This window comes from Macrobrachium nipponense, chromosome 40, assembly GCF_015104395.2.
Source record: "Macrobrachium nipponense isolate FS-2020 chromosome 40, ASM1510439v2, whole genome shotgun sequence".
In the NCBI taxonomy this organism is placed as follows: domain Eukaryota; kingdom Metazoa; phylum Arthropoda; class Malacostraca; order Decapoda; family Palaemonidae; genus Macrobrachium; species Macrobrachium nipponense.
This window is the reverse complement of record NC_061101.1, coordinates 22,958,215-22,985,063: the sequence shown is the minus strand read 5'-3', so window position 1 is coordinate 22,985,063 and position 26,849 is coordinate 22,958,215. Positions and strand designations below refer to the sequence as shown.

The 26,849-nt window shown below is 41.6% G+C and overlaps 2 protein-coding genes across 5 annotated transcripts in view; one reads left to right on the top strand and one right to left on the bottom strand.

The window, feature by feature from the left end:
- Positions 1-2,957, bottom strand: part of LOC135211992 (rabphilin-3A-like) — a 454,956-nt gene extending 451,999 nt beyond the window's left edge. Inside the window, exon 1 of the mRNA XM_064245260.1 lies at positions 2,860-2,957. The gene's annotated coding sequence lies outside the window, so the exon portion shown is untranslated. The remainder of the gene's footprint in view (positions 1-2,859) is intronic.
- An 11,790-nt stretch (positions 2,958-14,747) lies between these two features.
- LOC135211991 (probable peroxisomal acyl-coenzyme A oxidase 1) overlaps positions 14,748-26,849 on the top strand; it is a 56,228-nt gene continuing 44,126 nt past the window's right edge. The window contains exons 1-2 of one of the 4 annotated variants that reach the window (XM_064245256.1): positions 14,748-14,890; positions 16,336-16,539. In XM_064245256.1, coding sequence (XP_064101326.1) covers positions 16,404-16,539 — 136 coding nt within the window. In that variant the 5' untranslated portion in view covers positions 14,748-14,890; positions 16,336-16,403. Of the gene's footprint in view, positions 14,969-16,308; positions 16,540-26,849 lie in introns of all 4 variants that reach the window. The other 3 variants (XM_064245255.1, XM_064245257.1, XM_064245258.1) reach the window with 3 other exon arrangements.

The following is a 26,849-nucleotide window of genomic DNA, read 5'->3' as shown; positions in this document are numbered from 1 at the left end:
CCTAACGGTGATAAATTAATCAAGGTGCGGGCCTTTCAAGGATCGGACCCTTACACCTGTATATCGGCAAGGATTCCGTATACGATAATTAGCTAATGGTAAAATGTTGGGAAACCGCCTCATATTTTCATCAAGGTACGGGTCTTTCATGTAAGGACGGTGACACTCTCTCTCTCTCTCTCAGTATCAGCCCATCCCCTTCTCCTTACACCTGAGGATTCCGTATATGATTAGTTAAAAAATATTTTCCGACCATTGTGTCCGCCCGATTGTAGCACGTACGATATTTATTTATATATTAATCAGAGTTCAGAATGCTAGTATCCAATAAATTCACGAGATTGAACAAAGATACGATTCCCGCTCTTCATATAATGACCATCGCTCACCCGTCTCCACCCCTCCACCCCCACCCCCCTCTCTCTCTCTCTCTCTCTCTCTCTCTCTCTCTCTCTCTCTCTCTCTCTCTCTCAGATTATTCAAAATTTCGTCTCCTACTTTAATGGTACTAAACAGTACTAGTCTAGTTTGGAATCTCTCTCTCTCTCTCGTTATTAGATTTGTCAAAATTTCGTCTCTTACTTTACTGGTATCATACATTATCATCCTAGTTTGGTAGTAGCGATTGTCGTTTTGGAGCTTTTTCTTTGTCCCGGGATAAAATTATTACTGATCCCTGAAATTCCCGGGATTTTCAATTGACTAAAATTGCACATTATTCCTAGTTTCCCTTTCAGGTTTTTTATGTGCTTAACATTACTAGATATGTAAAAATACTACTGTAGATTGACTGTCATATTAATTCCACCTAATGTTGAATTCCAGCATACACTTTGTTTCTCATTTGGCATTTGCCTAAAATCCACATGGCCAATCTATGCATAAAGATCAATCTATATGAATTTATATTTCAGTAGTATGTATATGTATGCATATATTACCGTCCCAAGTATACAAAATAAAGCATTAGGCAAACAGTAATACTACGTTTCCATACAATATCAGCCTCAGTTTCTCTCTCGCTCTTTCCCCCTATCCCATTCCCATTCTCTTTCTCTCTCTCTATTAGTTTTCATAATATTGTCTCCTAGTTTAGAGATACTATACAGTAGCAGCCGCCCCCCCCCCCCCCCCCCCCCCCCCCCCCCCCCCCCGCCCCCCCCCCCCCTTTCTCTTTATTAGGTTTTACAAAATTTCGTCTCCTAATTTACTGGGACAGAACAGTATTAGCCTAGGTTGGTGGTACTATACGGTATCAGCCTCAGTCCGCCCATCGCCCCCCCCCCCCTCCCCCCCCCCCTCTCTCTACTGTAGCTGAGAATACTCAAAATTTCATCTTGTTTAGCAGTACTATATAACATTGGTATAATTTGTTCTTACTGCCCAGCACCAGGCCAAGCTCCCCCCCACCCCCACACCACCCTTTCTCTCTCTCTCTCTCTCTCTGGTTATTAGATTACTCACAACTTTGCCTCCTAGTTTAGTAGTACTATCAGCCCCCAGCCTCTTATTATCACCTCTCTCTCTCTCTCTCTCTCTCTCTTTCTTAGAATACTCAAAATTTCATCTTGTTAGCAGTACCTTATAGTATTAGCCTAATTTGGTCGTACTGCACAGCATCAGTCCATGCCCCCCGCCCCCCACCCTTTCTCTCTCTCTCTCTCTCTCTCTCTCCTCTTTCTCTCTCTCTCTCTCTACTAGATCATTCAAAATTTCATCCCCTAGTTTAGTGGTACCGTACAATATTTGCCTAAATAGGATTCGAGGGCATATAATTATGCTTTTTCCTCTCATGAGCGTTGCTCCTGCTGGTCGCTACCCTACCAGATTTCGACAAGTACTACCCCAACAAATACAGGCACGACGTGATTTACTATAGCTCTGGTTGTTGGGGGTTAGTATCATGATCACTAAACTACGAAAGCACTCGTGGGCTTTTTGCCAAAGTAGACATATTACTATGGAAATATGTGGTGAATGGATTGTGGGCTGCAAAAACTTGAAAGCGAGTTTAAAAACTGGAGCGGTCACATGGAAAAGAACGGAGGATGATAGGCTTATGAAGAGATAGAAATAATTCGGAAGCGTTCGGGGAATTAAGAAGCATGGAACAACCAAAAAGGGTTGGATAAATGGACAAAAAAAAGTGTATGGCAAAGTGTGTGTGGAGAGGGTGACACAGTGCAAATGATAATTCTGTAAACAGGCATATAGGCCTAGCAGCTGAGGTTTTGGAAGTTTTATCAGACATGGTTTCATCCATGATTCTGCGGAAAACTTATGAATGTTTACATTTTGGAATCAACCCCTGTCCGGGACAATTGCTCTAACCACTTAACTTTGTAAGAGAATTCAATTCCGTAAATGCTTATATTCTATGTTGGGCTACCCTAGTACTACTTATGATAAGTAAAAAAAAAAAAAAAAAAAAAAAAAAAAAAAGGACGAGGCCTATGAACGAATAAAGTTTACTACAATATGCTTTATTCCATCGAATCTAAATAACTTGTAGAAAATTATTAAATTATTATAGTTAAAATCTTTGCATACTTAGATGCAACATAATAAATTCTCGTCGAATCATTAAATGCACAAATCAAAAGTATGTCCACAGCAATAATAATTAGGGCGGATCAGGGCCAGTGTGCCACTTGACTTGTCAAGTTGTGCATAAGATCCGATGTACTGAAAGTGTACATAGGAGTTTTATCATCACACATTTCCGCTGGACATTTACCAGCTCCATTCTTCTCAGAATCTCTTATTTACGTTAAGAAGATTTAAATAAATTCGAGTCCAAAAGTACAACTAACCTAACGTTATCAAACTCGTCAGTTTACTAGTAAGTGTAGGGCTTACCTGAGCGACAACACCACAGGGGGTTTACACACTTACTCGCGACACTTGCCAAATACACACTGACACAACAAGTGTGTGTGACACGGGCAGACACCACCTGAAAACGCTCGTTGCAAACGTTCGCCAGAAAATCTATTTTGGCCTTAATAAAACGTCTCATACTTTCGTCAGCAACGCTCTCAAAGCAATGATACTTTCTTTTATACTTTCGAATACAATACTGAGTTAATTTTAACACTGGATGTTTTGCTATTCTAAAGAGATGAACGTTGAACCTTAGGTTTCGCAATACATTGCAACTCTTACTACGAACATTTGTGACATATTGAAGTGTAAGACAATTGCTATCACCGCTCTGCATAGCTTATGAACTCATATCGGCCTCTGTTAGTTCCCCAATTGATATAAATTGTCACATACTTAATTTTTTGCGGTAAAAGCTTCCATATCTGAGTATTACGCCTGCTCTTATTTCATTTTCTGCGGGTCGAACGTCGAACGCAGGTGTGATGACGTCACGCGAGGTACTTGTTCATAGAAAACGAAGTCGAAAGGTAACTCATATAAATGAAGATCGAAGAGCTACCCATTAACATCAAGTGTACACATTTTTCATTGTTCTGAATAAATTTTCCTTAAATTAAAGAGGCTCAAGACTTGTTTTTTATCGTACAACTTACAGAATACTTCCACGATTCTGAATTGTATCTTTTCCCGTTGTTACAAACTATAAAGAATGTAAAAGTTCAAAACATTTTATTTCCGAATGAAGATGCATGCTATTTAGTTATCTCAATCGAAACTGTTCCTACATAAACGGAAGCTATAGAGAATTACTGATCTAGAATGAAAAAAAACCTGTGCTAAAAGCTTACGTGAACACTGTGAAAGCAAGTAACAGGAAACAATAGGAGAAAAAACATAAACTAATGATTCCTCATCTAACAACCGAACACTTATTACATCTTTACAAGAAGACCTAACATTTACTTATGAAAGATTACCATTCTCTCTCTCTCTCTCTCTCTCTCTCTCTCTCTCTCTCTCTCTCTCTCTCCTTCCTTAAATTTCTCTCTCTCTCTCTCGCTCTCTTCTCTCCTCCTATTTGGGAGGTATGCATTTATTTGGTACCTATATATTTTAACACAGAGCTAAACAGTACTAGAGGTGCTCAGAGGAAAGTTTTCCTTGGAAAATGTATAGGCCTACGGTCTAATGACCATGTTGGTGTTAACCCAAATAACTAATTCACAAGTCAGTCAAAATAGGGGTCATGGGTCAGGATTCGATTCACCGAAAAGAAAAAGGCTTAAAGATTCAGGCACTTTCTACAAAAACCCCATTGCGCCACAGTTGACCTAAGCAGTGACCTCAGTACCTGAACGTTAGTCGACTGTGGCAAGCCTTCCTACATCCTGAGTACTTAAGGCAAGGGCTTGTGAATTGAATATTCATTCTTAAATACTTGTGGAGAACCTGGTTTATATATATATATATATATATATATATATATATATATATATATATATATATATATATATATTGTTTGTGTGCGTTTGTGTCTAATACAGCTTGTAATAAAAAAATTGTTTATAAGAGGGTCTTCTTTCCAAGATAATAATAATAATAATAATAATAATAATAATAATATAATAAAATATAATAATAATAATAATAATTCAATAATAATAATAATTATATAATTTTTAAAGGAACGGTCTAACTAATAACTTTGCCAAACCTCATAAATATAAAAAAAAGTAAAAAAAAAAAAGACCTATGCTATAAGTTCATAGACGCAAGCCAGTCCCAAGCCCAGATACAATAGGGAGGTTGAGCACAGGCTGGTACCCCCTACTATTTGAAATAATGAAACGAGCAATCGACCCTATGGGTCTGGTGCAAGCTACAGTGGCCAACGGAAAGGGACAAAAGCCTATGGAATAAAAAACTGACCCACGAAAGAAATCAGGTTATCAAATCAGGGAAAACAGGAGTTGTGAGTGAATACCAAATCTTGACGTTTATTGGGAGGACTTCATATTGTGCCCTGATTCTGTTACCTTTCCACAGACTAAAATGTTGTTAAGAACTGGAGAAATTCATTAGACTTCAACATGACTAATTAAAATTCATTTTTTTTATTGTAATTATACGAAACACATTTAATTCATACTGTGCAAAATTAACGACAAACGAGAATATCAGATCCATCTAACTCTCCTCATAAATGATACACAAAATTAAATAGATTTATGTGTGCCATGACCAGTCTCTGTAACTGACAAGGTTCCCGGAAAAACTCGATTCCAGTCTTTTCATGGAAAATCTTCTTCATGCAAATATTTTTCCTGGACCAAATAGATAACCAGTTGTACACATAACAGTAAAATTCCTAGGAATTAATTCAGACCATAACTCTATTATTATTATTATTATTATTATTATTATTATTATTATTATTATTATTATTATTATTATTATTATTATTATTATTATTCAGAGGACGAAACCTATTCATATGGAACAAACCCATAGGGGCCATTGACTTGAAATTCCAGCTTCCAAAGAATATGGTGCTCATTAGGAAGAAGCAAGACGAGGTAAAGGGACATACAGAAAGAAATGACCCCACTTATTAAAAAAAGGAAAAATTAATTAATAAATTAACAAATGAATAAAAATGGCGTTCCAACTGCACGACTTCCTCTGGGAGACTGTTCCACAGTCCAACGGTGTGAGGAATAAAGCAAAGTATATAGAATAAGGGAGCATATTTTATATACTTTGGAATAAAGGACCTCTGGAACTGAGAAGTTCGACAGCGAGGAGGCACATTACTGGACTGCCTATTGGTGCTGCTGTTCAGTGAACCTGGTTGCTCTCGGCAGATAATGGGGATCAGGGATCAATTGTGAATGAGAAAGACTTCTATTGAAATACAACTTATGAAAAAGTGACACACGAGACCATCCGTCAGTGGCCCAAGTCATAACTACTACTATTAAGAAACAGAAACCTACCACCACAAACCACTATACCTAAAAACAGATAAATATTTGGCAAAAGCAGACATCCACACCGGAGAACAGTATTCTAGTAAAGGGAGTGCAAATGACCTAGAACAGGTTGCATCGATTTTATCAGTTATAATTATGAGTCCTTACGAACAATACCTAACTTTGGTGCAGCATTTGCTGAAACTTTCATTAGATGTTTCTCAAAAGTTAGGTGTGAGTCAAAAGTTACACCTAGAATAGTTGAACTTCAGGCTCGTTAAGCAAATTTCCATCCACCTGAGGGGGAAATCTGTACGAGACCTGCTAATCAATAGCGTTTTCGTTTTACCGGAGTTCAGCCTCATACTCCATCGACTACACCATTCCCTGGTCCGGTCTATGTCCCGACTGACGCTGAGGGCAGCTTCATTTCTCAAAAGTGGAGACTTTGCTACAACCACAAGTGTTGCATCATCGGCATACTGAACAATCTTGTTTTCCAGGCCAACAACCATGTCACTTGTATTCACTAACAATAACAGTGGACCAAGAACACTGCTCTTTGGAACTCTAGACACAATAGGTCTTGGTTCACTAAAGATCCCGTCCACAGCAACTCGCTGCTGCCTACCTGTAAGGAAATCTTGTAGTAATCCTAGACCTAAAAAATATCCAACCACTCCAAGATTCTGAAGTTTATAAATAAGGGCATTGTGATTTACTAAATCGAAAGCATTTGAAATACTCTGCACCCAAAACCCTTATCAAGGCTCCCTTGCAAATAGCATGTCAAGTCTAAAAGAGCACTGCAGGTACCCAGCTGAGTCTTATATGTATATTGACTATCGGCTAACAATCCTTTAGATTTAACATATTTATATAGTGGCTAAAAAATAAGTTTTTTTCAGCAACATTAGAGAGCATAGGGAGAATTGAGATTGGCTTGTAGTTAATGCAGTCTGCAGATATGCCACTCGCTGGAACAGGGAGTGTATTACTAAGGTTCCACTCATCCGCAAAGATACTCCGTCGACATAAAAATCTATAAAACCTACTAAACTTGGGAGACAACACGCTACAAACTTTAAAAAAAAAAACATCAGGAAGGCCACCATCAGGGTATTCTCCACTCCGCCTATCAAGATTATATGGAATTTTTTTAACATCCCTGGAGCGAAATGGAAATTTTGTAAGAAAAGGCTCAGGATGACAAGTATCAGGGAGAGGGACATCCTCAACTGGTTGCTTGGCTTTGAAAGCTTGATGAAGCAGTTCAGCGTGTGCTAGGGCCAGTAACCAATCTTCCATCATCTGTTATAGTAGATTCACATCAACCGTGCATTTGATGTCTGGGCCAGTACCTTACGACGCTCCTCATTGGCTGTTGATAAGCCAGTCACAGGGCTGTCTCTCTCAAGAGTTCACATAGGCAGGATGTATGTTCCACTTCTCCTGAAGGATACGCCTTTCAAAATTATCCCTGAGAAAAGGTAGAACATACATCCTGCCTATGTGAGCTCTCTCGAGAGACTGAGAGAATCCAGCCCAGTGATTGGCTTATCAACAGCCAATCAGGAGCGTCGTAAGGGACTGGCCTTGTCGTCAAATGCATGGTTGATGTGAATTTACTATAGTAATGGTGGAATGGAAGACGAGCATGAACCAAAAATAGATGATGCCAACTTGGTCCACCACAGATGAGGCTGGGCAATTCCTTCAAGTTTCCTCTTCAAGGAATTATTGTCATTTCTCTCACCTGTATGGTAAGTTCTATTCGCAGCACGACGAGACTCAACAAAAATGGTGTGACAGAAAATGCGGATTTTACTGAGAGGTAAACGGAAATGCAGATTTTACTGAAGTAATAGAAAATTCAGATTTTACTTAAAGATAAAAGGAAATATAGATTTTACCATGAGGTAAATTTCACTAAGAGATAAAAGGAAATATACATTTTACCGAGAGGCAAACTTTACTAAGATATAAAAGGAAATATACATTTTTACCGAGAGGTAAAAGGAAATATAGATTTCACGGAGAGGTAAAAGGAAATACAGATTTTACAGAGAGGCAAAAGGAAATACAAATCTTGCGGAGAGGTAAAAAGAAATATAGATTTTACTGAGAGGTAAAAAGAAATATAGATTTTACTGAGAGGTAAAAGAAAATATAGATTTTACTGAGAGGTAAAAGGAAATATAGATTTTATTGAGAGGTAAATGAAATATAGATTTTACTGAGAGGTAAAAGCAAATGCAGATTTTACTTAAAGATAAAAGGAAATATAGATTTTATAAAACCAGAGATAAAAAATTTCACACCGAGATAAAAGGAAATTTTATATATTTTACGAGAGGTAAAAGGAAACGACAGATACAGAGAGGTAAAAGGAAATATACAGATTTACGTAATGAGAGTAAAACAGAAATATAGATTTTACGTAAGGAAAAGGAAATTCCCTAGAATTTTAAGGTTAAAACAGAAAAATTACCGTGATTTTTACAGAAGGTAAAAGGAAATTTTACAGAAATCTTGCGGAGAGGAAAAAGGAATACAGATTTTACTGAGAGAGGAAAATAAAATAAGTTTTACGTAATGGGAGGAAACTCAAATACAGATTTTACGGAGAGGTAAAAGAAAATCTAGATTTTACGGAGATGTAAAAGGAAATACAGATTTTACTGAGAGGTAAAAGGAAATATAGATCTTACCGAGAGGTAAAAGGAAATATAAATTACAGATTTTACTGAGAGGTAAAATGAAATGTTAAGTATGCTGAAAGATGAAAACAAAATTCAGAATTTGCTGTAGACTAAATGATGCAGTTTTACCGGTCAGTTTTTGAAACTATAAATTTTACATTATAATACAAAAACTATTTTACTGTAGGATAAACAAGTCTGATTTTCTAATACAATATATTTTCCATTTCCAAAATAAATATCACTGCCTAAAAAACTGTTTCTTTTGTAAACCACAATAGTAGATTTTATTCTACGATAAAAGTGTCCATGTTACAAAAACATTTTAAAATGAAGAGTTAAAAAGACAAAAAAACAAATAATCGATTTTACTATAATCTAAAAATGTCGATTTTACACACACACAAAAAAGAAAAAAACATGATGCTAAAACAACAAAAAATCGATTTTACTATACAATAAAAGTGCCGATTTAAAAAAAACGCTATAAAAACAAATAATCGATTTTACTGCACGATAAAAGTGTCGATTTTACAAAATAAAAAAAATAAAGAGAAAAAAATTAATCGATTAAAAAAAATCGATTTTACTATACACGAAAAGTGTCGATTTAAAAATAATCGTTTAAAAAAATAAATAATCGATTTTACTATACCCTAAAAAGTGTCAATTTGAAAAAAATCGTAAAAAAATAGATAATCGATTTTACTATACAAAAGTGTCAATGAAAAAAACGTTGATAATCGATTTTACTATACACTAAAAGTGTCGATTTTACAAAAATAAAAACACGAAGCGCTAAACAAACAAATCATCGATTTTATTATAATCTACAAGTGTCGATTTTACAACAACAAAAAATTGTTTAAAAACAAATAATCGATTTAACTATACACTAAAAGTGTCGACTTTACAAAAAAAAATCGTTAAAAAAACAAATAATCGATTTTACTGCAATCTATAAGTGTCGATTTTAAAAAAAATCGCTAAAAAACAAATAATCAATTTTACTGTACACTAAAAGTGTCGATTTAAAAAAATAAATAAATAAATAAAAAACGCTAAAAAAACAAATAATCGATTTTACTATACATTAAAGTGGCGATTTTACAAAAATGAAAAATAGAAGCGTAAAAAAAATATTCGATTTTACTATACAATAAAAGTGTCGATTTAAAAAAAAATATGAAGCGCTAAAAAAAAAAAAAAAAAAAAAAAAAAAAAACTTCATGAATGAACGAGAACCACCACCAGCATTCTGCTGAATATGAATAAGGAATTCTCTCCAGAACTATTCCTGTTAAAAATGGTTTTGTTATATTGTCAAACTTTTCACTTGATGAATATTTGAAAGGGAGAGGTGGTCGATCTTTTTTTTTCAGTTTTTTTGTTTTTGTTTTGTTTTGTCGTCTTTTATGTATGTCCCGTTCCTTTGATAACGGGGAGAGAGAGAGAGAGAGAGAGAGAGAGAGAGAGAGAGAGAGAGAGAGAGAGAGAGAGAGAGAAATATGTCTCAACTTGGAGAATATCGAATATGGAACGGTGGCGGTGGTCCAATCTTTATCTTTGCTTTTATTTACCTTTTTTTTAAAATATTATTAAACTTTATATAATGGTCAACTATTTGATAAATAGATAGACAGATAAATAGAGAGATAAATAAGGAGGAATCAACCAGATCAACATCTGAAAGGCTGAACTTTGTTATTGAGAGAGAGAGAGAGAGAGAGAGAGAGAGAGAGATTAACCCCAATGAAATCTGAAAAAGTAATAAAGCCAAAATTAATTCGTTTCTTTATTCATCATTGAGAGGCCCGGAGAGAGAGAGAGAGAGAGAGATTAACCCAATGAACATCTGAAAAGTAATAAGCCAAAATTATCGTTCTTTCATTCATCAATAGAGAGGCACGGAGAGAGAGAGAGAGAGAGGAGAATTAGAGATCTGAGTAAAAGCCATTACCAAATGTCAATTCATCACTGAAAAGTAATAAGCCAAAATTATCGTTCTTTCATTCATCATTAGAGAGAGAGAGAGAGAGAGAGAGAGAGAGAGAGAGAGTGGAGTCATCAGATTATTTATTATGTGTCCAAATACCCCATAACTTCCTCCCGTCGCGTCGATTGATTTATTGATTGGTTCCCTCTTCTTCCGTCCTCAATCGAGTGACCGATTAAGGTCACTCACTGGCCACGACCTAAGACACTGGGTCAACAGGATCAAGATCTGTTCCTTAAAGCACGCTACTGCCTAGGTTCTTCAGACTCACGTTAAGCTTTATGCATTATAACTTGTGGGACCGAACGGTAATATAAGAGAGGGTCGAGACTGCCCTTCTATAGGGGCCAGAAGTAAGAGTGAGAGAAGTTAGACAGCAAGACTGAAAAGCAGGAGAGGGAATGGAAGTAAATGAATAGACTTTCGTAATGCCTACACTTCACCACGTGAGGAGCACTGACGGCATTACACCCTCACGGGACGATACATTTTAAGACTTCCCATCGTTAACTCCGAAATTAACTTTCGATACCATTGACCCCTCCCTGAACAAGGCGTGATCCGAACCCCAGCTTACTTGGGGTCGCATGCTAAAATCTAATGGTCAAATAGTGCGTTGTTTCACCATTGAAAATTAAAATAAATACCCTATATTTGATTAGAAATGATTTTTCTGTACTGTTTAACATGCATATCATTTATTTTTTTACATTTTCATTCTAATAAATAAATCATAAATATCTTATCCTAAAATTCCTGTAACGTTAACTCATGCAAAACACATTCTCAGACCTTTTTAAGGCTTTTCCATAAGACTTTCCTACCCCGCCCCCAACAACAACAACAACAACAACAACAACAACAAAGAAGTTTGTAAGCTTACTGCTTTAGTCCGAGCTTCGAGACGGTACGCAAGATCTCACACTGCAGTAATTATGAATACAAGCTTCTATAGTCGTGTACATATTATAACCATAAACTTAAACAAAAAGATGTAAACGGAAGTGCGATCTAACACTGATTATTCAATAATAGAACAATAGTCACTTACTTGTAGTACTGAGGAACTAAGATGATAAACTGTCAAGTCCAATGTCTCATATTCAATCGAGGCTAATGACAATATTGCGTCATCCTATACAGTCAAGTCGTACCCTCTCCCGGACCTTGGATCATTCTCTTATCAGCGCCTGAAGAAACGCGAAGGTCAGCCGTTTTATCTTATCAAATGTGACTTGCATTATTTGCTTTGCGTATAGATCTGGTCCCACTTTCTGTGATTTGCACTTATGATTTTCTGAAAACTAAACGTTAATTCGTTTTAAAAAAAACGTCGATATCGCTCTGCATTTTCTATTTATTTATTTGCGAAATAATTCAACAGTGAAAACTGCTTTGAACTGGTTTGGCTCTTCCCAGAACTGAGCCAGTTTCGGTCGTCAGAAAACTTTTCTGCATTTCCTTTTACAAACAATTCATCTTTCTTCTTCTGCGCGTGATCAGGAATAAATTGATGTCACTATGGTAGGTTTCACCGTAAAGGCCTCACATTTGGTATTACAGCAGAAAAAAATCGTGGCCAAAATATGTCTAAGTTTTCAAATAGAACACAATTAAATAAATGCACATTCGACTGGCCACCGCAGCCTTTTAAAAATGCAGCGCATTAGTCGTAAGGAAAAATGCAGCGCATTAGTCGTAAGGAAAAATGCAGCGCATTAGTCGTAAGGAAAAATGCAGCGCATTAGTCGTAAGGAGTAATATACACGTTCCTAAACACTAGCTTCTGTAAAAAAAAAAAAAAAGAAAAAAAAAAAAAAAAAAAAAAAAAAAAAAAAAAAAAAAAAAAACCAACGAAGATGCATCAAAATGCTTTCCCGAATTTTAGGCAAAAAAAATTATATATATATGAATATCTTTTACTGTATTGATACAACCGTATAATATGAAGATAAAAGGCCAATAAAACACTATTTGATCGTTGCAACCATATATTTCGAGCGCTTCCTTCTGTGCTCCTGATCACTGGTAAAATATCTTCACACACAAACACACACACACACACACACACACACACACACACACACACACATATATATATATATACCTTTATCTGCATCCCACTTGGCAACGTTGTTACGCATTCGCTGTTGATTCATTTGCATTATAAATCAACGGTAAGGTTAGCTGAAAGCTGGCTGGAACTGGTCTGCTCTTTGACCTACATTTATTTAACAGACGGTAGAGCCCAACATCCCACCCTATGAGTTATGTATGTATGTTATTCTAGACTACAACTACAGCATCTGTGACGCTATTTGTGGCCCCACTAGTCATCTGTCGCCACTTTTTTTTGTTTCTTTACTTCTGTGTAGTTGCCATCCATCACGAGTTGGCCGAGCCAGGGATGCTCCAGGGGCCTCTGCCCCCCCCCCCTCCCAATTATCCCCATACTTTATGAAAACTTTTCTCAATATATTTATTTAATTGCCAAGTTTATGTTGAACCATTTGTGCTCTTTCATGGAGAGGATATTGTTATGGCTATAGGATGGGGGAAGGGGTGCTGCATAGTGAAGGGGGCTGGTAGGGCTCGTCATTTTTCGCGACAAAACCATTATCTTTTCTTTTATATTTACTTTAACTGATTATATATATACTTACGGTATATATAATCTATCTGTCTATATATATACATTATTATATATATATATATATATATATATATATATATAGAATGATAGAGAGAGAGTAGATAGATAGATAGATAGATAGATAGATAGATAGATAGATAGATATACAGATAGATTTTAGATTTATAGTATCATAAACTGGTATTCACTTTAACGAAGATTCTTAATGAGTAGAATTCTTGAGGACTATCATATTATAATACCATCTGATCGTTGCTAATTATTTTGAGTATATATATATATATATATAGATATATATATATATGTTATATATTATATTATATATATATAGTTGTTAAAGGAATACACGATTGGTGGGTGGACCTTTGGACTCGGTTAACCAAACCAAAAGGACGAGTGTCATGATTTATTTTATCTAAATGTTTTTATTAAGGAATGTTTTTGTACGCGGTTTCACTCCAATTCTTCTGCTTGCTCTGCCTTTTCCATATTTCACATAAGGACATTCTGCTTTGTAAGTCCTTCCTAGATAATTTCATTATTATTACTAATAATACCATTCAAAACATGTCCAGACTCTAATATATAACAAAATAAAATACCATTAGCTTCGTAAGCACGCTTCTAATGATTCTGAGCTCATGACTGAAATAACAAGGGAAGTGTACAGTAGAACATAAATGAGATACCATAATAAAAATACCATAAAAAATTGCTCCTCATCCCTATAATTGCATCACTCTAATCTTGCTCAAAAGTTCAGCCACATCTGTCATCTGGTACAAACATTCACGTACTATTTTTAGAGATACATAACCTTCATTTGGTACAAAGGTACCTCACGATCATCTCAAGCATTTAAAGGTTACGGTACCCTGCTGACATTCAATCTGATTAGATACTTTGATTGTGTTATCAGTACTCCTGAAGGTTGTTGCGTTTATATTAAGAACATTAATCGTATTAATCTTTGCGGCCCTTTTAACCAAATTCGAGGTCTGTCAGATAAGTTGGAAAGCTTCTTTTCTGGTTGTATATAAGAGCAATGTTGTAAATATACGATCGATGACGCTTTTCATTGGAAAAACAGTATTTTGTGTAAATGAAATAATTCTCTTGATGAGTTCTTTCTGAGAATATTAATTTTCCCGAACCTATATTCTCAAAATAATTAGCAACGATCAGATGGTATGATACGTTAGTCCTCAAGAATTTTACTCATTAGGAATCTTCATTGAAGTGAATACCAGTTTATGATAAGATCAAACCATAATCTAAAAGGGAAACGAAAGAGCATCGGAAAGACACAATGCTTTTAGCTTTGTCAACATTTCTTTGTCAGCAATAGCTTTAACGAAGCTGTGGTTATGTTGTTCTGTATTTCTTACATTTGTTCGTGTCATTTACAATAAATTTCACTTGGAATGATAATAGTAATTAACAATCATCCTTTGGCTTAAATCGATAGCCTTAAACGATTAACAGTGTTATATCATAACAGTCTAAGCTCTGTCCGTGGAGAGGGATGACTTGATAACGCTGGATACCAGACGACGTTATCAGTGGTATAACCCAATCACTATGACGATTTCAAAGATAGACAAAAATCTCGGAGTCCACTGTACTCTCCTCATTAGTCTGCATAAGTGATCCGCTCGCTCTGCAGTTCTTTACTAAGTCTGTGAGTCTCAGTCAGTCTTTTGTGAAAACTCAAGTGTGTTATTTCGCATTAATTGTGTCTACAAGACTAAAAAAAAAAGTGGGTAGGGAATTTAAGAATGAGGCTAATAAGTGGTACCTCTTGTAGTGATGTTACTTACAAGTGAAAAAACATACGAAATAATTATGTGAAAAAAATCATACTTTGAAAAAACAGCCAAGCTGTGTGTGACATTATACTTCTGTTCTTGGTCAGTTGTGAAATATACTTGAAGCAAAGTAGGGATATGCATAACACAAGATCTTTCCCGTGCTTGCTTGCTGTGTAACTCTAGAGAGAGAGAGAGAGAGAGAGAGAGAGAGAGAGAGAGAGAGAGAGAGAGAGAGAGAGAGAGAAACTACCTCACTAGCATATTATACAAAATATCATCCGATTCATAAGCTCCGTAAGACTTGTAATTCTTACTTTCTTCTTCTGTTTTCGATACCAAGTCAGTTACTCTCAGCCACACTCGAGTCCACTGGGAACTCGAATTTTTTAAATCTTGTAAGACACTTAACATTAAAAAAAACTATAAACACAAGCTAACCTGAAAAAGGAAAATAAAGAAAAATTATTTATACGAAATAACAAAATGTTACAGAGCCTGTAATTAAAGATTAAATGTGCAGAAATTACTCATCACACGGCATTTAAATTTATGAATTTAACTTTCTTCAATTGTTCAAAAGCTCATTATATAAAAGTTTTTCCCATGGGGTGGGTTTATGTTCTGAATAATAATAATAATAAAAATAAAATAAATATAATAATAATAATAATAATAATAATAATAATAATAATAAATGATGATAATAATGATAATAATAATAATAAGCTGCTTAATCAATTAATCATAAGAATATGAGAAATTGTAAGCAAAATACTCCGTGGGGTGTTATATGCATGAGAGAAAGTTTCAAGTGCGCCCCAAGAAGTAATCGATATACAAAATCTTATCCAAAAAATCTTAGTATTCACACTCAAAAATAATTAGCCTTCCAGATAGTTTTATTACTGTTACAAACTTCAACGACATCAAGATCTCCATCAAAAACAGCATTTTTATCCGGTGATAGGGCCATAATGCATCCATAACCTCTATTTCTTCAAGACCAAATTTTTTTGGATATTGGAAGTAAATTATGACAAAACAATATATATATCTTAACTTACTCTCCCGAGATAGCTAATTGATTATCGAAAGTGGATTGCGATTGATAATACGACAGCAAGTCATACATCAGTGCATATATCTATCTATCTATCTATCTATCTATCTATCTATCTATCTATCTATCTATCTATCTATATATATATATATATAATATATATATATATATATATATATATATATATTGTGTGTGTTATATATACCATTTGTATTGATATTTCTAAAGAAATTTTAATAGGTTTGGCCAATTTAGGACGCTGACGACAATCGACGACTTGCGTGAAGAAGAAGAGTGGCCGTCGGGGAGGAAAAACAATAACAATGGCCCCCTTACCAGAGAAAAGATTTTGCGTTCCTGATCTCCAGAAGGAACGCGCCAACTGCAATTTCGATCAGGAGGAAATAACGAACTTGATTGATGGTGGTGCTGATCAGACGGCCCTGCGAAGAAAAATTGGTTAGTAATAAATGCTAAGGTAACCTACCTTAGGTTAGACGAGCCAAGGTTACTCGCTGAGGGCATACCTACTGTGTCCTACGCAAGTCATTGAAAACCTTGTATAAAATGCTTGTTTCATAATGAATAAATAAGATGGCATAGCCAGCATAGCTCACGATTGCCTATTTGTATCAAATTTATTCTCATTATAAATTATTCATATAATTTCTGGTGTGCAGATTACCCTATATCCAGTGGATTGTGAAAGGTTCGTGTCTTCAGTGGGCATATGTCTTCAAGGGATACTGTTTATTTCTGAAAAATACTCTTACAGTACTGCTTAAAAAGTTGTGGGAGCGAGTGAATATCCGCAGACCGCCGATTTTCTTGTTAATGTGTGCTGTCAGTAAGAACGTGGCAGAAGAGCGCTTCGCGCCTTAGCTGCGTAGTTAAATATTCTTGGCAAGGTCGTTTGTTCTGGCAAGAGGTATTGTTTCGCTGCGTGCGCTAGCCTCAGGGTTAAGATCAACTGGATACTTAGATAGGAGCTGTGACTGTGTACCACGGATATGCAAACTACCCAAGTCGTGTAAATAGGCTATAGCTACAGCATGATAGTCTACTGTAATATCTTGTCAAGTACATGAACTGTAGCTACCTATATTTTTCTAGGATTACTAGATCTCTGATTTTGGGCCAAAGTCTATGAAAACCAAGTTCTTGGCTATCTCCACTCTAAAGTTAAAATGAAAAATCTTTGAATTAACATTGACCTTATTGATCTTTTGTGAACTATAATAGCATTTTGCCCAGCAACAGTAAAATAATAAGTTGGATATAAAGTACAATAGTTGATCCTCATCATATATAGGCTAGTACTTGCTATACTAAATCATGTTTTTTTTTTTTTAACTTTATATCTGCCCGAGATATAAAGTACATACTTAATAATGACTTTCATGTGCAGTAATATCTGAATCTTACGAGAGGTTAGGTGTTCCAAACACCCTCGCATGTTGAATTTTCTCGTGTTTGGCATGTTTGGCACAGTCTCTAAAAATGCTAATAAAGGCTTATTTTCAGAGGTGACCCTAATCATGTTCCCCAAATATTAAGCTAATTTTTAAATGAAATTAAAATTACTATAATTTCACTTGAAAGTTAGCTTAATATATTACTCTTAAAAAAAAGAAATGGTTGGTAAAAATATAGGAGTGCGTGAAGATTACATGTATCTACTATTTCCCTCTTCTTTCCCCTGTCTGATCGATCTATTTTTAGAAGTCTTCTCAAACTCGTTTTTAAGAACTTTATTCTGTCTCATTGTCATTGTTCTGAAATTCCATTACATGAACAAACAGTGCTTTTTATTTGGACTCACTTCTGATAATTAGTTAGGTTCCAATGAAAAGTTAGCACTATTGTGAATATGAGCCACTCTAATTGTATAAGATTGAGGTATTAGTGTATAGCTAAATACCCTTCACTTTGTCCTCAGTCTTGCATAAATTTCACAAAATGTTGAGGCAAGCGTAGAATGACGGGAACAAGTTATGCAGACAGAAACAAACTTTACCTTTCCCAGAATGCCTTGTCCAGACCTAAACATACCTTGCCTTCCTAGCCTCACTTAGGATGCTGTGCCCTGACCTGACTGGGAGGCTTTACCCCCTTCCCTGGACCCCCAAGTAAAAGTAAATTTTGGCAATAGAGAATGTCTTAATATATATTTGTTCCGATACGTAATACAAACCCTCGGTCCTTTAACAATAGGAAGTAGCTAGCGGCAGCTGGAACGGTCGTAAGCTTTCGAACAAGGGAGAACGGTAGTTAACTGCTTGTCCGATCCAGTAAACAAATCACTTTTGCTTTCGGCCTGTGTGGGAAGGACGTGTTCGCCATCGCTCTGCCCGCTTTGTCGTTTGCTTCAACTTGAGTATTGTTTTCTCTCTGTATATCAGGAGTGATTGTAAGTACTTTTTCTCAATTCTATTATTCTGCAATGAGTGAATTGGAAGAGATGGAAATTTCACCGCGCCCTCCAGTCGCCCGTAGAGTGTGTCCCGGGCTGGAGGGGCGTAAATGTGGAGGGTTCAGGTCATTTGTTGAGGTGGATCCCCCACAGAGGTTTTGTTCTCGTTGTAGGGGGCGAGAGTGCTCCGCAACGAACCATGTGTGGTTTGTATGAATTGGTCCGAGGCGCAGTGGGTGCTGTACGAGGGCAGGAAGAGACTTAGGCCGGCCAAGAAGTCATCGGAAAGTCCAGTGACTCCTTTGGTGACGGACACTTCGTCCTCTTTCCTGCCTCCCGGCCCAGCCCCCGACGTTTTCGCGCCTTCCCCGCGGGGGGGGTAGCGGAGTCCTTTTCCTCGCTCGATCCGTCGAGTGTGAGGAGGGCGCCCGCTACCCGGACGTACAGCTGTACTCGGGGTCTTCCGTCCGCTCTGGGGGGGGTGTTTCGCCCCCAGGCGCGGGGAAGCCCCTCCAACTAACCCGACTATTGTCTCCGCAGGTGTGCCATCAGCGAAGGACGACTTGGGACAGGTGTGGGAGTCGCTGGGACTGCAGGGAGTGCCCAGCATCCAGGGGTTGCTCCAGCGGTTGGCGGGGTCGGCTGTGGTCACTCATGGTGCGGTGACCACAACTACCACCACAATAACGACACCAGCGTATGAGATGCCACCACATCTGGTATATACGCCCCATATAATGTCGGTGACACCCACGGTGGCTATACAAAAACCAATTGCTGCCGTGCCAAGGAGGACGGTGCCACCACCACCTGGATTTTTTCCTTTGCCGACCCCGGACTTCCGCTGCCCAAAGAGTACCCCCTGGACCTGCCGCCAGTGCACGGATGTCGGTAACTGCAGACAGGACGCCTGGCTCTCCCGTGGTACCTGCCGTGCCTGCCGTACCTGCTGCTGCTCCAGCTACTCTTTCCATTTCAGATCGGCCTGCACTTTCCCTTTCAGATGTTCCTGCCGTTCCTGCTGTTCCCAGACCTGTTCCTGTTGTTCCTGCTGCTGGTGTTGCTGTCACAGGCTCAGGTCTTTCCGGACAGGTGCAGTCGGGCCCTGTTGCTTCGGCAACTGCCCCGGCTCCCTCCTGGTATGAAGACCTGACGTCTGTTCTGCGGAGCCTGGCGAAGAAGAAGAGGAAGAAGGAAGAAGAAGGTGTCGTCGTCGTCTTCTTCGTCGTCTGCTGCCTCTCCTTCCCCTTCGACTTCTAAGGCTAAACAGCCGAAGAAGAAGAAGGCTTCTCCTCCCCCCCTAAGAAGACTCCTTCGGGATCTTCTAAGGGCCCGGCTCGCTCAGGCGAGTCGGGGAGCTCTTCTGCCTGGTCCTCCTGTTCCTTCGGTAACGGGGCCCGTCGCTTCTTCTGCAAAGAAGAAGTCGTTACGGGGACCAGAGGTGCACCAGCCTCGGCTGGTGCGTCCTCACCTGGTGCTAGCGGTTCTGCCGCTAAAAAAAACCACCAGGTTCCGTCTCGGCCGCTTCTCGTTCGCGAGAAGCACCGAGTGGACGCTCTTCCAAAGAGGACCGTCCAGCCAAAGTTTTGACGCCCGAGCTTGCTCGCCGTCAAGACAGCGGCGCGGAGCAGAAGACTGGCGAGAGTCGTGCACACGACTCTCGCCAGGCCAGTGGACGCTCTCGCAGCGATCAACTGGCTGCTCGGGCTGACGTGACGGTCGCCGACCGGCCACGGGTTGAGGCGAGGAAGGAGTCCCCCACGGCGCGGGTACCAGCCACGGCTGGTACCAGCGGTTTGACGCGCCGAGAGGACGCTGGCCGGTCTCGACGCGAAAGGGAGCCTAGCAGGTCACCCGTCCGCCGCCTCCCGATCCCGGGTGGGGACCGGGCGGAGACGGTGACCAGCGGCAGCTCGCCTGACGCTAGAGATCGGTCTCGACGTTCTCAGCCGAGCCAATCGCCCCAGGCGAGCGGCAAGGCTAGGCCTGCTGCTCGACCGTCACCGCACGGGTTGCGATCAGCAGCAGCCCTCCACGCACGCTGGTCCGGCACCAAGCGAGCGAGGGGGGTTGGGAGCGTCAGGTCTGCCTCTCCTGTACCTTCAACCTCCTCGGGCTATACCGGGAGGAGCGAGGTACCAAGGACGATCACGAGAGGTGCGACCGCTCGTTGACCCAGCTATGACGCCGTGCGGCTCAGGCACGGTCTTAGGACCGACCAGAACGTACGCGCAAGTAGTTGGAGGCGACCGTCAGGGGTCTGTCGCTGTTCCTCCTTCTGAAGGAGGAGTATCGAGGGATATGCTCTTGCTGGAGGGACTGGACGGTCCTACTCCACAAGACGCTGTGACGCCTGAGATACAGAGGAACTTCGCAGAGGTCATTAAGTTGATGCGTCTACATAATGACCTTGCGGAAGGATCGCCGCTACCACCAGCAGAGCCCACGTCCGGCTCGAGTCATTTTGGGGTCCCAAGAGGGAGCCCAAAATGATGATGGGGTTGCCACGATCGGAGCTTGCGGACTCGGTCCTGGATCAGGTGGAGAATCTCGTCTCCGGACGGGAGGACTCGCTAAAATCCGACGGTCCTCTAAGCTGCTTCCTCCTCCTCTACAGCGGCAGAGGCGATTTTACGTGCCATCTGAAGACCCGATATTGCCGAAACAGGTTAACCCGGAGTTAGCGAGGCTGACTCCAGGTGCTGTCCCTGCAGCAGCTCCTGTCGGAGAACTTATGGTTCTCGAGCAGCAGGAGGCACTTGCCCTGGAATCTACCGCTAGGCAGCATTCCAGGCAGTTTCCTGGTTGGATTTGTGGTCCCTCACAATATCCAAAGTAGCGGCCGGCTCTGGGAGTTCTGCTCTCGAAGACGACGCTTCTTCAGGAGACTGTGCCAGTCTGGAGGAAGAGCAATCTCTTACCTTCGCCCATCAGACTGCTAACCTGTGGGCCAACTTGGTTCTTCGACGTAGGGACGCAGTCCTTACCCGAGTGACCAAGGGGGCCGGGCGTGAAGCGGCACTCGGGCTACGAAATGGACCTCTTAGGAGTTCCCCAGCTCTCTTTCTGGAGAGATGGTGGACGCTGCGGTGGAACGGCGGCGCACTGACGAGAGTGACCGCTTAGTCCACCAGGCAGTCTCGAAGGTTTCTGGGCAACCTCGAGTAACTGCGGCCAAACCAAAGAGCTTGGCTAGCGCTTCCACGGCGGCGAAGACGGTTGCACCGTCCAAACCCCGTGCGAAGACTCCAGCTGTTTCAACTTCTGCTAGAGGAGGCCGAATCAGCCCTCCTCCCAGCCCTCCTTTCCCGAGGAGGTGCTGGAAAAGAATCGAACGAGGAGGGGGAAACGCTAGGGACGGCGTTCCCCCTCACCTGCTGCCGGAAGTGGGGGGTGCTGGCGAGCCATTGGGCGACTTGGCAGCGCTACGGCGAACCGAGAACTGGATAGTAGACGTCCTTCGGGAGGGATATCTATACCCTTCGAGTCTCGGCCCCCCCTCATCTCCAAACCGGTCCATCTACAGACCTATGTCCGGGGATCAACAAAGGACAACGCTCTTCGACAGGAGATCAAGACATGCTGGCGAAACGAGCTGTAGAAATCGTGGAGGACCAGTCACCGGGCTTTTACAGCCGCCTCTTCCTAGTGGAGAAGGCATCGGGGGGCTGGCGCCCGGTGGTGATAGACCTCTCTCCCCTGAACCGCTTCGTTCGCACGACGCGGTTCACGATGGAGTCGGCACGCTCAGTGCTCGACTCGATCAGGGGGAAACGATTTCATGCTTTCAGTGGACCTGAAGGACGCGTATTTTCAAATACCCATCCATCAGTCCTCCAGAAAGTACCTTCGCTTCATCTTCGACGGGACGGTGTACCAATTCAGGGCACTTTGTTTCGGTCTCTCAAACCGCCCCACAGGTGTTCACGCGAGTGTTCACTCTGGTGTCGGCTTGGGCCCATTCGAAACGGGATACGTCTTCTGAAGTATCTCGACGATTGGCTGGTCCTGGCGAGCTCCGCTCGCAGTTGCTACAGGACAGAGATCGACTCCTCAAGTTTTGTCGCGATCTGGGGATCGTGATAAACTACGAGAAGTCCGATCTCGAAACCCAAGCAGAAAGATGAAGTACCTGGGTATGCTGATAGATACGGTAGCAGGGCAAGTCTTTCCCGCAGACTTGCGTATCAGCAAATTCAGGGAGGCAGCCGGCCGGTTCCTGTCGCGGCAGGAAACAGGCAGCACAGCAATGGCAAGTCGTGATCGGCATCACTGTCGTCACTCGAGAAGTTAGTCCTCACGGGCGTCTTCACCTACGGTCTCTCCAGTGGAGGCTGGGAAGGGAGAGTTGGTCTCAGGCCAGGGATCCTCCTTACTTTCCCGTGGCTATCACGGACAAGGTTGAGGCAGGACCTAGCCTGGTGGCTCGACGACAAGAAACCTCTTAAGAGGAGTGCCTATACGCACTCCCCCCAGGAGATGCTTCTGTTCTCAGACGCATCGACCGAGGGATGGGGCGCACACCTGGAGGAGTGCTGACTGCAGGTGTGTGGGACCATCACGAAAAGCACCTTCACATCAATGTCCTGGAACTCAAGGCGAGGCGTTCAACGCTCTCCAAGAGTTTCGGGACCGCGCTTTGGTGGGACACTCAGTGGTGTTGATGTGCGACAACACCACAGTAGTGGCATATGTCAACAAGCAGGGGGGGGGGGGGCTAGTGTCTCTTCCGCTCCATCAGTTGACAGTGCAGGTGCACGAGTGGGCCACGGCTCACTCGATAGAGCTGTCAGCACGCTACATTCCAGGCAAGAAGAATGTAGTAGCAGACAAGCTCAGCCGTCGGGATCAGGTGATAGGGACCGAATGGTCTCTACACCAAGATGTGGCGGAAAGGAAAGGCTCTTCAAAACCTGGTGGGGGGGGCGGGACCGGTCGTAGACCTGTTCGCCACCCGGCACAACAGAAAACTTCAGGTTTTCTTTTCAGCTGTGCCGGGACCCATGGGCAGCTGCAGAGGACGCTCTCCAACACCCCTGGGACAACCTCTTCGCTTACGCCTTTCCTCCCTTCTGTCTGATTCGGAAAGTGATCAGTCGAGCGCTGGTCACTCCCAATCTCAGAATGATCCTGGTGGCTCCCAAACGACCTCAAGCCGTTTGGTATCCGGACCTGCTGGCTCTTCTTGCGGACGCACGAGAGAACTACCCACCTGGCACAACCTTCTAGCCCAGCCACACGTAGAAACGGTACCACCACGCAGTTCCAGTCCCTTCAACTTCACGGCTGGCTGTTATCCCACCATCTCTTGCGACGAGAGGCTTTTCTCGTAGCGCAGCAACAGAGATGGCTGGACACGTCAGACAGGTCCTCTGCAGCTGTGTACCAGGGGAAGTGGGCCGTCTTCTGTGGTTGGGGGGGGGGGGGTGTCGTAGACGGGGTCTGTCTCCTCTCAGAGCCACTCTTCAGCAGGTAGCGGATTTCCTCGTGTTTCTTCGCCGAGAGAAGCTCCTCTCAGTACCCACAGTTAAAGGATATAGAGCAGCACTGGCGCTCGTCCTAAAACTGAGGGGACTGGACATCTCGAATTCGTTCGAGATATCCTTGCTAATGAGGAGCTTCGAAAGGTCTTGCCCACCCAGGGAACTCAGGCCCCCTGCGTGGGATGTGACTCTCGTACTTAGGAGTTTGACTCGAAGACCCTTCGAGCCACTCCGAGAGTCGTCAGACAGGGATCTGACCCTCAAGACCCTCTTCTTGCTGGCCCTGGCATCGGCGAAGAGAGTAGGGGAACTACATGGCCTTTCTTATGATGTTAAACATACCAGAGGCTGGGGATCTGTGACGCTCGATTTCGTCCCGAACGTTCGTAGCTAAGACTCAGAATCCGTCGATCCCTGACGACAGGTTCGAGTCTTTCACGATCCCCTCCCTCCTGGACTTCACCGATAATGATGCGGATGAGATGCTGCTTTGTCCTGTGAGGGCGCTACGGCGCTATCTGAAGAGAACTCGACATCTCAGGCCTGAGTGTCGACGCCTCTTCGTTAGCACTGGGGTTACCAAGAAAGAAGTCTCCAAGAACACGCTTTTCTTTCTGGCTACGTGAGGTGATCATGGAGAGCGTACGAAGCTGATGGTAGCGACGACATCCGTACGCTCCGTCCGAGAGCCCACGAAGTCAGAGGTATCGGAACCCTTCCTTAGCGTTCCGTAAGAACTTCTCCGTGGCGCAGGTCCTGAAGGCAGGTGTCTGGGCCAACCAGACCACCTTCACGTCCTTCTACCTTCGGGATATTGCCCACAAGTCCTTGGATACTTTTTCCTTGGGACCTGTGGTGGCTGCTCAACACGTTGTGTAAGCTTACCCAGCACCCGAGCAGGCAGAACAGCATCGATTCCTGGTATGACTGGGAGAATGACATGTGTGAATGAGAGAGTGACTGGCTTCTCTTCACCATCTTTTTCTACCTCTACCTGTGGGCAGAGGGATACGGTCGTTACCTTGCTGGAAAGGAAGTCAGATGCAGGTAAGCTATTCAACAGAGCTCCATCCTATCTCTTTAACTAGAGATAGGAGTAAATATCCACCACTTCTCCAACAAGGGGGAGAAGTGGATGCCAACATGAGACAAACCCATTACTTTACATTTGCTCATGTAAGGAAAAAGTTCTTACAATGCTGGTACGAAGAGATACGCTTGCCTCTCTCTTAGTACTCGGCCCAGAGGTCTGACCATTGATCCTGCGGTGCACACCCCGATCAATCGGACAGAGGCTGGATCCTCCTCGCTCTTACGACCAGGGAGGCATTCCAGGATGGACGAAACACCAGTCTGTTCATCAAAAAGACTCAGATTCCTCCCACCAAGAAGTGAGTCTTCCTATTGTTAAAGGACCGAGGGTTTGTATTACGTATCGGAACAAATGACAATTTGTCGAAAATTGCATTTTTCCTAACTATACAAACCTGAGGTCCTTTAACATAAAGTCCCTCCTCATGCCACCCCTCACTCTGCGTATTTTGCATGGGCCAAAAGCAAAAGTGATTTGTTTACCTCCCAGTCGCGCGGCGCGCGACGATCGGACAAGCAGTTAACTACGTTCTCCCCTTGTTCGAGCTTACGACCGTTCCAGCTGCCGCTAGCTACTTCCTATTGTTAAAAGGACCTCAGGTTTGTATAGTTAGGAAAAATGCAATTTTCGACAAATTGTCATTTTGTAATCCACAGTACAATACATCATGTGACACCATATTTTATGGCTGCTTTCCTGATTGTACTTTATCTTAGCTTCTTTCCCAGTCATCATAAGTTTTGTTTTGCTTACATAGATTTTTAGTTCTTTCCTGTCTTTTCCACTCTTCCACATTTTAAGGAGTTCATCGCTCCTTCCTTAGACTGATATTAACTCTAGGTTATTTGTGGTGCACCCTACTTTCCTTTATATATTATTTCTGTAAGGCTTTTGCCCACTCTCCTGGCCCTTCCTCTGCATTATCAGGATTTCATATACCGTACAGTATTCCAGTTAGCTCATGGAGGACTGGCCCTCCTACTGCTTTTATTAAGTTCTTGAGCGTTTCCATTTTTCCTCAAAAGAGCTCTTTCAACCTCTTCCATTTTGTGTTGATCCCTCTGTTATGCCACCTTACTACAGTTCATGTTCATTTTCCCAACTCGAAAGGTTTGCAGAATATTATCTCCATCATTTCAGTATTATTTCATTTTAAAAATTAATTTCATACAATCAACTTACCTGTCAGATATATACATAGCTAAGACTACGTCGTCCCCGACAGAAATTCAAATTTCGCGCCACTCGCTACAGGTAGGTCAGGTGATCTACCGGCCTGCCCTGGCGCAGGACTAGGAACCATTCCCGTTTTCTACTCATATATTTTCTGTCGCCGGTGGTATCAACATCGTTGCTGCCACCTCCTGACTGGAATTCGCTTTTCTAGACAATTGATCATCTTTTTGTGGACTTTTGGTGACGTACCTGGATCGTTGTTTTGGCATTCGCTACTGTGGACTGGATTTGGACTTGCTTTTGATTTTCTTCAAGAATGTCTGATTCAAGTGGTTGTGTGAGAGTGTGTGAATGTAGGCTGCAAGGTGAGGATACCGAAGGCTTCGGTTGATCCTCACACTGTATGTCGCAAATGTAGAGGTTTTGATTGTTCTATTTCTAAACACCTGTCATGAGTGTGAGAGGTTGAATGTTGAGGAATGGAAGACACTAACTTCTTACTTGAAGAAGTTAGAAAGGGATAGAGTCAGAAGGGCTGCATCTAAGATTGCAGGTAGTAGTACAAGGCCTATTGATCCTTTTAATGTTTCTAACTCTTCCCTGA